At 51.0% G+C, this 12,495-nt stretch overlaps 1 protein-coding gene across 2 annotated transcripts; it reads right to left on the minus strand.

Moving 5' to 3' along the window:
- Window positions 1-204: 204 nt before the first annotated feature.
- Window positions 205-11,808, minus strand: LOC135975785 (fish-egg lectin-like). Of its 2 annotated transcripts, none has more exons than XM_065568249.1 (4): window positions 11,630-11,808; window positions 5,830-6,057; window positions 4,059-4,398; window positions 205-1,640 (listed from the first exon to the last, which is right to left on the minus strand). In XM_065568249.1, exons 1-4 carry the CDS (start codon window positions 11,679-11,681, stop codon window positions 1,496-1,498), a joined length of 765 nt encoding a protein of 254 aa, XP_065424321.1. In that variant the 5' UTR covers window positions 11,682-11,808; the 3' UTR covers window positions 205-1,495. The 2 variants fall into 2 exon arrangements, with proteins under 2 accessions (XP_065424321.1, XP_065424320.1); XM_065568248.1 differs by having other exon boundaries at window positions 5,830-6,069.
- Between the last annotated feature and the right edge of the window lie 687 nt (window positions 11,809-12,495).

Consider the following 12,495-nt stretch of genomic DNA (forward strand, 5'->3'; position numbering starts at 1 on the left):
AGACTAGCTGAGTGGGAGGGTTGACAGGCCAGAGGAGATAATGATGTCGCACACACCACGGCTAGTGTGTTGTGGAGCTCAGACTGTTTCTCTTTCCACAAAACACGCTTGGTTTCTGGACTGCTGAACCCCTAGCACCACAGCACTCCCCCAAACTTCAGTTGTATTGATTCCAGTGAGCACAAAATGACAAGGAGAGCACACGAGATGCTGCAAGACTTTATTGGCACAAACACAGCCCCAAGCAGAGGGGAATCCCAGCTGCTCCCCCAACAAGAGTGAGAAAGACAGAAACTTCCAACCTTTCCCAGCCCTTTCCTGCTCAGCCTAGAGAGAGCAGCTCTGGGTCCACAGCCATCCTGTTGGATACATGTGGCCTCTCTTTTTTCTTAGCTGGTGATGCAGATAGTTGGATTTATCAGAATGGAAATGCAGGGGGAGAGGGCTGGATATGCAGAGCCTCTGGCACCGAACTCAGGACAGCGTGTGTAATAACTTGGCCCTGGTTCCTTATTATGAACTGATCATGCCGGGACCTTCTGAAGTGGAGAGGCTGAAATCAGGCTAACGGAGGGAGAACCTTGTAACACAGGCAGTTGGTGACGGTGACGTTTGCAGAAAGGCAGAGAAAATTACCTACTTGGGGGTTACTTAAATTTTGTTTTTCTTTCTGATTCTCTTGGAAGTTCTTCCTATGCCCTAGCTCAGTTTTGTGTGTTGCTAATGCAATGGACTCCATTAGAGTCATAACTATAACGTCCAGAAGGGGGCAATTATGACCGTCTAGTCTGATTGCCTACAGAACACAGGCCACAGATGTCATGCAGTGACGTTTGCATCGCACCCAACAGCATGCAGTTGATACAGAGTATATCAGAGCATTTACACAGACAACCAGTCTTGATTGAAAGACTCCAAGGGATGGAGAATTTACCACATCCCTTGTGGATCTGTTCGTATGGTTGACTTCCCTCATAGCTAAAAACACGGCCCTTTGTTTTCAGCTTGGACCTTGTCTGTTCAGTTTCCAGCCATTGAATTTTATCAGAGGAGAAGTATGTGCGTCCGGGGGCGGGGGCGGGGGCAGGGCAGGGGCAGCGAAAGAGCAGGTAATGATGAACATTGTTGGCTCTATTTTGTGGGACTCGATTTTACCCTTGGAACAAAAGCTTCATACCACTGGCTGGAGAAGGAATGTAGAAAACCTGGACAAGGCAGTGGAGCAGGGCTTAATTTGCAATGAAATAGGTGCTGCGGCTCAAGCAATTTGTTACTTTCAGAACTGACACGGCAAACCCAGAGGTGCCGTTGCTATGAACAGCCAAGCCTGAGGTGCCGGGGCTCTGCACTGCCAAGCCAAGAGGTGCCGGGGCTCAGCTGAGGCTGGTACAAATTAAGCACTGGGGGGTGGGGGGAAGGAAGAGAGAGCGAGAGAGCGAGAGAGCTTAAATGGACACTGTTAATCACTGTGAGGCTGAGATGGCGGGAGTCTCATTTAGATCCGGCATTTCACAATCTTGTCCTGGTCAGTGATAAGCCACAGCTGGCCCAGGTCATAGGACACATGTTTGCATTTGCAGATGAAACCGGCCATCTGGGTCCAGGAGGTGCCGATGGGGTTGCTTTTAGTGATTCCATCCCTGAAAGGAAGTTGACAGGACTGGTTTTAATACAGGTCTGCTAAGAGAAGGACTCCACCTCTATCCCAGCCTGTGGAGAGCCGCCCAGAGGGTAGCCCCAGCACATGTTTCTCCTTGCTGTCCACTCACAGCCCTGCATTGCAGCACCCATCCTCCTACACGAGTGTCTGGCTAGACCCTATTAAGATGGCAGGATCAGAGCTGAGCAAGCTTCATCTCCCTGCGGTGTGGGCTGAGGGCAGAAGGGCAGGGAACATCCTCTCCAGGGAAACATTCCTGCTTGAAAACTACATGGGGCCTTTCCTCTGTCTTGGCAGGTGACATGGAATGAAAGCCAGTGAGAGAGCGGTCTAGAGAACACCAAGGGAATCCCACAGCACTGCAGGAATATGCAGTTCTCTCCCCTCCCCTGCTCCCACTCCATTCCAGTCTGGGAGTGTCTTCCTCCCCCTGCCTGGGCCGAGCATGGGGGACATTGAGTTCCTGTGCTTGGCTCCACAGGAACTCCTGCTGCCAGGTGGAGCAATTGCAAACTAAACAGTAATAAGTCACCAGGACCAGATGGTATCACCCAACAGTTCTGACCCATAGAGGAACATAATTTGTTGGGAAAGAGTCAACATGTTTTTTGTAAAGGGAAATCATGCCTCACCAATCTACTAGAATTCTTTGAGGGGGGTCAAAAAGCATGTGGACAGGGGGGATCCAGCAGATATAGAGTACTTAGATTGTCAGAAAGCCTTTGACAAGGTCCCTCAACAAAGGCTCTTAAGCAAAGTAAGCTGTCATGGGATAAGAAGGAAGGTCCTCTCATGGACTGGTAACTGGTTAAAAGATAGGAAACAAATGGTAGGAATAAATACATTTTCAGAATGGAGAGAGGTAACTAGTGGTGTCCCCCAGGGGTCTGTACTGGGACCAATCCCATTCAACATATTCATAAATGATCTGGAAAAAGGGGGAAACAGTGAGGTGGCAAAATTTGCAGATGATACAAAACTACTCAAGATAGTTAAGTCCCAGGCAGAGCTACAAAAGTATCTTTCAGAGTTGGGTGACTGGGCAACAAAATGGCAGATGAAATTCAATGATGATAAATGCAAAGTAATGCACATTGGAAAACATAATCTCAACTATACATATAAAATGATGGGGTCTAAATTAGCTGTTACCACTAAAGAAAGAGATCTTGGAGTTATTGTGGATAGTTCTCTGAAAAATCCACTCAATGTGCAGCGGCATCAAAAAAGCAAACAGAATGTTGGGCATCATTAAAAAAGGGATAGATAATAAGACAGAAAATATCATATTGCCGCTATATAAATCCATGGTACTCCCACATCTTGAATACAGTGTGCAGATGTGGTCGCCCCATCTGAAAAAACAATATACTGGAATTGGAAAAGGTTCAGAAAAGGGCAACAAAAATGATTAGGGGCATGGAACAGCTTCTATATGGGGAGAGATTACTAAGACTGGGACTTTTCAGCTTGGAAAAGAGACAATTAACAGGGGATATGATTGAGGTCTATAAAATCATGACTGGTGTGGAGAAAATAAATAAGGAAGTGTTATTTACTCCTTCTCATAAGACAATAACTAGAGGTCAAAAAATGAAATGAAGAGGCAGCAGGTTTAAAACAAACAAAAGGAAGTGTTTCTTCACACAATGCACAGTCAACCTGTGGAACTCTTTGCCAGAGGATGTTGTGAAGGCCAAGACGACTATAAGAGGGTTAAAAAAAGAACTAGATAAATTCATGGAGGATTGGTCCATCAATGGCTATTAGCGAGGCTGGGCAGGGATGGTGTCCCTAGCCTCTGTTTGCCAGAAGCTGGGAAGAGGTGACAAGGGGATGGATCACTTGATGATTATCTGTTCTGTTCATTCCCTCTGGGGCACCTGGCATTGGCCACAGTTGGAAGACAGGATACTGGACTAGATGGATCTTTGGTCTGAGCCAGTCTGGCCGTTCTTATGTTCTCAACCCTAGGCTGGAGGATGCTCCGTCACTGTGTGGGGATGGCACATGCGCAGTTTGGGTGCGCAGAGGTGCTGTGATGGGAATGAGCAGGACTATCTGTGCTACCTATAATATGCAGAGCTCAGGCTTCCAAGAGTTCCCCAAGACAGCAGAACCTCTGCAATGTGCCTCACTCCCTTTTTTGGTTCCCTGCTAGTTAGCAGTGGAGTCCTCTCAATTAGGCAACAGTGGGTGCCGCATTGTGAGGTCATTGGGATGCTGGAGAGCCCTGGAATCAGCTCATTAGGGAATCAGTGAACATTAGGCACCAGAGTTGGCTTGTTCCACAGCATCAGGCAACATCCTGTTCTCTCTGTGCTCTTAGTGACGGGTATGAATGGCCCTGATCCCTCATGGGAGAAATCCTCCCTCCTGTCTTCTCCTTTTACTGTACCTGCGATATACTTGTCCTGCACTGTTCACGCCGTAGACAGAGCCGTCGGTCCCGACCTCAATCATGGACAGCTTGCCTGGAATCTGTTCCCACCTGGATCCTTCACAAGAATCCGGGGTGACATCAAACCGGAAATAGATATCATCAGCTGAGTTAACTCCCCAGCAGCCCCACAAACCACAGCTGTAGTACTTCAGCTTTCCTGCAATATTGACCCAGGGCAAGCCAGAGGCACCGTTCGCAGAGACCGCTGCTGGACGAGACAGACAGAAGATGTCATCATTCATGTTGACACCACTGACGAACATGTCTCCACCCGCGTCAATTTGCTTGAGCAGCCCTAAAAACAAACAAGGGAAAAACAATGTTCAGAGGAAAGAGCAGGGCTGGAGCAGCATGGAGAAAATAAGGAAGTAAACCACCTATTGAGAACTCAGCCAGAAATATAACTAGACACCAGGGGTGAGAGGAGAGAGAGAAATCCGTCAGAGACGTGGGGTCTAGTGTTTGGAGCAGTGGCCTGAGATCAGGATTCCTGGGTTTGGTTGCCAGTCCTCTCCCAACTTGATTAATGGCCCTTGGAAAGCCACTTAGGGCAACAAGGGCCTGATTATAAGAGGTACTGAGCACGGAGAGCTCCCATTGACACCAGTGGGAGTCGTCAGTGCTTAGCACCCCTGGAAATCAGGACGTCTTAGTTAGGTGTTAACATTTGTGCACTCAGGTTTGGAAACATGGAGGTTAATCTCTCAGTGCCTGGAATATGGGGCCAATAAATGTTCCCGCCTCACAGGGGGGTTGTGAGTGTCAGGGCGTGTGTACACACTGCATTGTACCAGTTTAAATGTCCCTAATTTAATTCAACTGCTGCCAAAGCCTGTGAGGACATTTAGTTTGCTTTAAGAGTATCTGATTTCATTTCCCTTAAGTCGATTAGGCCTTGTCTACACAAGAAGGTTGCACTGCTTTAACCAATGGTGTGAAGCCAGTGTAAACCCCTGTAGTACAAAGCCTCTACTGTGGGCTCAGTTATCTATATAATAAGATTTCAGGATTGTCACCTCTCAATGTGTCACTCTGAAGCCTAGAACGTCTAGACTGCCCAGATTACTTGGTCCTACTGCCACACCTGTGTGATAGCCTGGGCTTTCAGCTACTAGCACCAGTCTGAAGGTGCTTATACCCAAAGGATATGCTGGTAAAAGGCACCTTTATATGGATATAACCCAAGTGTAGAAAGTTATATGGATGTAGCTATTTTGGTAGAAAATCACACTCCTATCCAACATAGTCAGACTGGTGTACAAGCCATGTGCAGACAGGCCTGTGTGAACATTCTGATTTCAGTTTAAGGACTGGACTACGCGTGTTTTTGTACTGCTTTGTATCAGTCTGGAAACGCATAGAATGAAAGCAATGCCACCCCCCAGTGAACACACAATTGGACCAGTAACAAGGGGCTCATACCAGCATCGCTTATTTCCCTACATTTCCCAAAATAATATGTACGGACATAAGCAACTTCATACCTGTCCAACTGCATCTACACTCGGGGGTTGCACCAATTCAACTAGATCAGCTTCCCTGTAGAGTTCATGGTACAAAACCGGTACCAATGTAACTATACAGGCAAACTGTAGTCAGACCCTAAGAGTGGCCCATCTGGTGGGAATTGTGACAACCGCCTGGGGTCGGAGTTTGGAACTGGGCACAGGATCCTAACAGAGGCTAATTTTGTCGTCCCCACGATATATCAAAGCTCATACGTTACCTGTGACCTGTTGCCAGCTTCCTCCCACCAGCTTGTAGATGTTGTTGTTGTTGTTCACACCCCAGACTCCGGCAGGACCAACCGTGACGTGTTTCAAGTAGCCCGGCAGCTGGGCCCAGCTGTCTCCATACAGCGTGTAAATATTGCCTGCGCTGTTCACTCCAAACACCTGCCCATTACTGGCATCAATCTGCTTTAATGACCCCGGTATCTCAGTGCAGTCCAGAGCTGAAAAGCAGACTGAGAATGTTCATGCACGTGGACTTGTTAGCAAGCAGGAGAAATAGCCACAAAAGAGAGAGAGCTTGGGGCCTGACAGGGCCGGCTCTAGGTTTTTTGTCGTCCCAAGCAAAACAATTTTTGGCTGCCCCCCACCCCAGCCCTGGGCTCCCCTTGCACTCCCCTGCAACCCCAGCCCTGGACTGTCCCCCCCACCCGCACCCCCTGCCGCCCCAGCGCTGGGCTCTCCCCCCACCTCACCTGCACCCCCTGCTGCCCCAGCCCTGGGCTCTCCCTCCCACCAAACCTCTCCCACCCGCACCCCCTGCTGCCCCAACCCTGGGTTCTCCTCCGCACCCCAACTGCACTCCCTGCCGCCCCAGCGCTGGGCTTCCCCCCACCAATGCTGACTCCGCCTGCTCCCCCCTCGCCTCCAACTGGTCCAGCGCTGGCGGAGTTGGGGTAAGCAGCGGGGCTCCTGGGCCGCACCTCAGTCCAAGGTCCCTCCAGCCGGGGCTCCCACCTCCAGGACCGGCCGGAACCCGGGAGGGCAGAGCCGGGGGACTGCCCCGGCAGGGGGCTGAGGAGCCGGGGCAGGGCAGCCCTAGAGGGAGCGGAGCCCCGAAGAGCGGGACGTGGGCCCTGCAAGGCAGCACCCCGCCCTCTATGGCCCCGCTGCTGCTGCTGCTCTTGGCCGTCCTGCCGCAGTCCCTGGACAGCTCGGGCCGCTTCGCCCAGCCGCAGCTGCGGCACTGGGGGGCGGCTGCCCTGCGGCACCTGCAGGCGTCTCCATACGCCTCACGGGGCGGCCCCCAGCCCGACTGTCCCTCGCTCGGAGCCCGCCCAGCCATAAGGTGTGGGCGCTGCTCCCCGACGCTAACCGCTGCTGCTGCCAGGGCCGGCTCTAGGCTTTTGCCGCCCCAAGCAAAAAAAAAATGGGTGGCTGGAATGCCGCCCCTGAAAATGTGCCGCCCCAAGCACCTGCTTGGTTTGATGGTGCCTGGAGCCGGCCCTGGTGGCTGAGGATGTAGAATCATAGACTATCAGGGTTGGACGGGACCTCAGGAGATCATCTAGTCCAACCCCCTGCTCAAAGCAGGACCAATCCCCAACTAAATCATCCCAGCCAGGGCTTTGTCAAGCCGGGCCTTAAAAACCTCTAAGGAAGGAGATTCCACCACCTCCCCAGGTAACCCATTCCAGTGCTTCACCACCCTCCTAGTGAAAAAGTTTTTCCTAATATCCAACCTAGACCTCCCCCACTGCAACTTGAGACCATTGCTCCTTGTTCTGTCATCTGCCCCCACTGAGAACAGCCGAGCTCCATCCTCTTTGGAACCCCCCTTCAGGTAGTTGAAAGCAGCTATCAAATCCCCCCTCATTCTTCTCTTCTGGAGACTAAACAATCCCAGTTCCCTCAGCCTCTCCTCATAAGTAAGGTGCTCCAGACCCCTAATCATTTTTCAGAGGAGTAGCCGTGTTAGTCTGAATCTGTAAAAAGCAACAGAGGGTCCTGTGGCACCTTTAAGACTAACAGAAGTATTGGGAGCATAAGCTTTCATGGGTAAGAACCTCACTTCTTCAGATGCAAGATGCTCTGTAGAAGTGAGGTTCTTACCCACGAAAGCTTATGCTCCCAATACTTCTGTTAGTCTTAAAGGTGCCACAGGACCCTCTGTTGCTAATCATTTTTGTTACCCTCCGCTGGACTCTTTCCAATTCTTCCACATCCTTCTTGTAGTGTGGGGCCCAAAACTGGACACAGTACTCCAGATGAGGCCTCACCAATGTCGAATAGAGGGGAATGATCATGTCCCTCGATTTGCTGGCAATGCCCCTACTTATACAGCCCAAAATGCCATTAGCCTTCTTGGCAACAAGGGCACACTGTCGACTCATATCCAGCTTCTCGTCCACTGTAACCCCTAGGTCCTTTTCTGCAGAACTGCTACCTAGCCATTCGGTCCCTAGTCTGTAACAGTGTATAGGATTCTTCCGTCCTAAGTGCAGGACTCTGCACTTGTCCTTGTTGAACCTCATCAGGTTTCTTTTGGCTCAATCCTCTAATTTGTCTAGGTCCCTCTGTATCCTATCCCTACCCTCCAGCGTATCTACCACTCCTCCCAGTTTAGTGTCATCTGCAAACTTGCTCAGAGTGCAGTCCACGCCATCCTTCAGGTCATTAATGTAGAGACCTTTGCTTACACGTCCCTCACTGGTCTGAATCCAGAATAGGAGGGTGGTGGCCCAATGTTCTTACCACCTAATATCTACTTGGAGGCCCATGTGAAATGAGTTTGGGTGTCCTGTTCTAGTTCCCAAAGTATTAGAATCACAGCTGGTGCTAACTAGCTCCCTGTTGCCATCTGCAACAGAAAGGCCAAGGATTATATCGACCACAGAGACGGAGCTCCAGTCTCACCACTACAGGTGGTCCCTCCTGATCAGAGCTGAGCCACATTATGGGGGAAGCTTCCCCTGCCCTTGCACCTGCCCCTGCCCAGACAGCACTGGGGATTAACAGAGGGCTTATGGCTCCAGAGCTGGGGATCTTTCACCAGAGCTGACGTCACATAAACAAATGCTCAGGGTTCAAGATGGAAAAGGCCCTCCTGCTTCTGTTGGGATTTCTATTCTGTTCCTACGGGACACATCCCCTAGAGAGAACAGTCCAAAGAGCCACCCTGGAAGTTGTGTAGGTCAGTTATGGGGTCACAAGAGCAGATCTCTCTGGGGGTATTTGAGATAGCCTGAGAGCTTTTTCCATAACACCTTTGTTTGGACGTGAGGGGGGCTCTTCCATTCTGCTCCATATGGACACCGCATGTGTTGCTCAGGAAGGTCTCAAACTGTACCCATCAAGAAGCTGCCTGAAGTTTAAACGTTCACAGCAGCTGCAGACAGACCCAGTTTCATAGATTCATAGATTCCAAGGCCAGAAGGAACCATTGTGATCATCTAGTCTGACCTCCTGTATCACACAAGCCAAAGAACTGCCCCCAAAATAATCCCTAGAGCAGAGCTTTTAGAATAATATCCAGTCTTGATTTGAAAATTGTCAGTGATGGAGAATCCACCACGACCCCGCGTAAATTGTTCCAATGGTTAAATACCATCCCTGTTAATTCTCCTAGATTGAAGAGTCCATTATCCAATGTTTGTTCCCATGTAGGTATTAATCAAGTCACCCCTTAACCTTCTTTTGGTGAGCTAAATAGATTGCCAGTCCCTGTGAGCCGGTGCAGGGGGATCCAGTCCCTGTGAGCCGGTGCAGGGGGATGCTGCCTTGGCAGGGTGGGAGGGGTCTGAGAGCTGGGTAACTCACTGTGCACTTTTTGCCCCACAGGGAAGGAGTCCATTTCTGTGGGGGTCCCTGGTGAAGGAGCTAGGGGCCATCAGCACGCACTGGTGCTTCTCCTGCTGGTAATGTGTCCGCTCTGCCCTGGGGCTGCACTAAAGGGCCGTCAGTGGGTGCACTGTCCCCAGGGTGTGCTGTCCCAGGGGCCGGCCGGGTGGCTCAGACCTAGCTCCAGCCCCTTGGGGGGCACTGAAGCAGGGGAGGGACAATGGTGCCTTGTCTATGGACGGCTGTGGATCTGCTGGATTCTGATTGGCTTAGAGAGCAGGTTGCTGGTGCCTTTCAGCCAACCAGGGCCAGCACTAGGATCATCACCATCTCGCTCCTTCCCACAGCCCCGGGACAGCAAGGCTGGGCTCAGCGAGGGCCAGGGAGCAGGCCTGGGGGTGCCTGCATGGGGCGGAGGTGCTGCAGTGCCCACAGGACCTGGCAGCTGGTGGTGTCTGGGCAGCAGGACAGAGGAGCTCATGGCTTTGTCTCCCTTCACCCCGACCTCTCCACTGGCAGGCTGGGCAGCACCGTGCTCTGTCCCCATGGGCCCGGCCTCCTGCCCCACCCTGTGTGTCGTGGCTTCTGTCAGCCCCAGAGCGTGAGACCGTTGGGTAGAGGGAGCTCAAAGGGCTCACGCTCTGGGGTACTGTGCGCAGTTCTGATCTCCCATGTTTAAGAAGGATGAATTCAAATAGGAACAGGTGCAGAGAAGGGCTACTAGGATGATCCGAGGAATGGAAAACCTGTCTTATGAGAGGAGACTCAAAGAGCTCGGCTTGTTTAGTCTAACCAAAGGAAGGCTATACGACTGCTCTCTATAAATACATCAGAGAGATAAATACCAGGGAGGGAGAGGAGTTATTTAAGTTACAAATGGATATAAACTGGCCATCAACAAGTTTAGGCTTGAAATTAAGTAAACGTTTCTAACCATCAGAGGAGCAAAGTTCTGGAGCAGCCTCCCAAGGGGAGCAGTGGGGTCAAAAAACAAAACGGGCTTCAAGACTGAGTTTGATAACTTTATGGAGGGGATGGTATGACAGGACTGCCTATAATGGTGAATGGCGCATTGGCGATTGCCTGGAGCAAAAATCCCCAACGACTGCAGACGGGACACTAGATGGGGACGGCTCTGAGTTACTACAGAGAATTCTTTCCCCAGTATCTTCCTGGTGGATCTTGCCCACATGCTCAGGGTCTAACTGATCACCATATTAGTGGTCGGGAAGGAATTTCCCCCCAGGTCAGATTGACTGAGACCCTGGTGGTTTTTCGCTTCCTCTTCAGCATAGGTCATGGGTCACGTGCAGGTTTAAACTAGTGTAAATGGTGAATTCTCTGTAACTTGCCGTCTTTAAACCATAATTTGAGGACTTCCGTGACTCAGCCAGAGCTCAGGGGTCTAGTACAGGAGTGGGTGGGGGAAGGTTCTGTGGCCTGCGATGTGCAGGGGGTCAGACTAGATGATCACGATGGTCCCTTCTGACTTCAGTAAGTGTCTCTGAGTAAGAAGCTATATTACAATTTGAAACCCAACCAGTGTCCCATAAGTGACTTGACACTAGATGTCAGAACATCTTGTGTCAAGTCACTTATGGTCTTAGAGTTGAGTGGGTTGAATATTTATTTAATTTTCTTTCTAGGTATAGGAATTAGATACAATGCTCCTGTCAGAGATTTCTAAGTTATCTGGAAAAAAAAGGAGAGTTTTCAGTTGCCTAAGTAGCCCCTGGAATCATGGTTAAAGTCGTCCCCTCCCACCACTCCAAATCTGAAATGATGCCCCTGTGAGCCGGCACAGAATTTGTCCCTCCCCCTGCCCCCATGCATGGCCCTGTTGGCTTGACTGGAGCCGCCCCCCCAAATACAGAAGTCAAACTACACGGATGGGCTGAGCCTGGGGGCAGGGCTGGGAAGCTGGGAGCAGGGAGCGGGGCTCAGTCAGGGCACAGAGCTCCTGCAGAATGGACGGGCAACAGACAACTCAGTGAGACCCTTTCAAAAACCAAACGATCAGTGTTTGTGTTACTGTCATTGGTGCAGACTGCAGGGGCCAGAACGTGCGAGGTGCAGGCCACATGCCAAGGAAAATCTGGTCCCCAACCCATGAGCATCTGCCTGAAAACAATTCCCCAAAATGTGGCAGTGAATCCAAACTCAGCCCTGCAGTGGGGCTGAGAGACCCACACAGCCGTCTGCAAACCCTTCGACAGAATCCCTCTTCCCACGTACCTGAGCTCCCTGCAAGCAGGGGCAGCAGCAGCAGGAACTCCCAGAACATCATCTTCTTGGCACAACTTCGACAATGCGAGCTCTCCCAGTGTCTGCGCTGGGGCAGTCCAGGGGCTTTTATAGCTCAAGCACAGCTGCAGACTGAGCAACCTTCCCTCCCCGGGTGCCCCACCCCATCCTCAATGAGGAAATAGGGAAATTCTCACGGGGTAACAGCACATCCTGGAGCAAAGACTGTTGAGCAACATTATGGGTTTCCTCATAGCATCTGTGACACTGGATCCCTTGTATGCCAGCCAGCCCAGCAAGTATTGTGTTTGTTAGGTTAGCACTTAGCTGGCCTCCGGGTAATGGTGGCCCTACCCTCTGCTTGTCAGAGGGTGGAGGTGGATGGCAGGAGAGAGATCATTGATCATTACCTGTTAGTTCACTCCTTCTGGGACACCTGGCATTGGTCACTGTCGGCAGACAGGATACTGGACAGGGTGGATCTTTGGTCTGACCCAGTATGGCCGTTCTTATGGAATGGAAGGGATTAAGGGTTAAGTGTTTCCCCCGGCCACACCCGTTGGGATTGCTGTGGTTAACATCTGGAACCGCAGCCTTCTCCCACTGACCTTGCAAATGTTTGTTTTGGGGGTAGATACACAGGGCGGGCTCAGAAATCCCCAGGAGACTAGATCTCCGGTGACAAGGTGCAGTCAGGGAATCAGCCTCCACTTCTCTCTAGGTCTTTTAGCTCCTCTTTTTTCGCCCCTGTATGTTCTGTGATGCAGGGAGGGAAGGAGCTGTTACACTCAGTGTTTGGAGGGTGCCCTGGCGGGTGAAGGGTTGATACCAGTACTGGTCCCATGTGATTTTGGAAA

The sequence above is a fragment of the Chrysemys picta genome, chromosome 15 (assembly GCF_011386835.1).
Source record: "Chrysemys picta bellii isolate R12L10 chromosome 15, ASM1138683v2, whole genome shotgun sequence".
In the NCBI taxonomy this organism is placed as follows: Eukaryota; Metazoa; Chordata; order Testudines; family Emydidae; genus Chrysemys; species Chrysemys picta.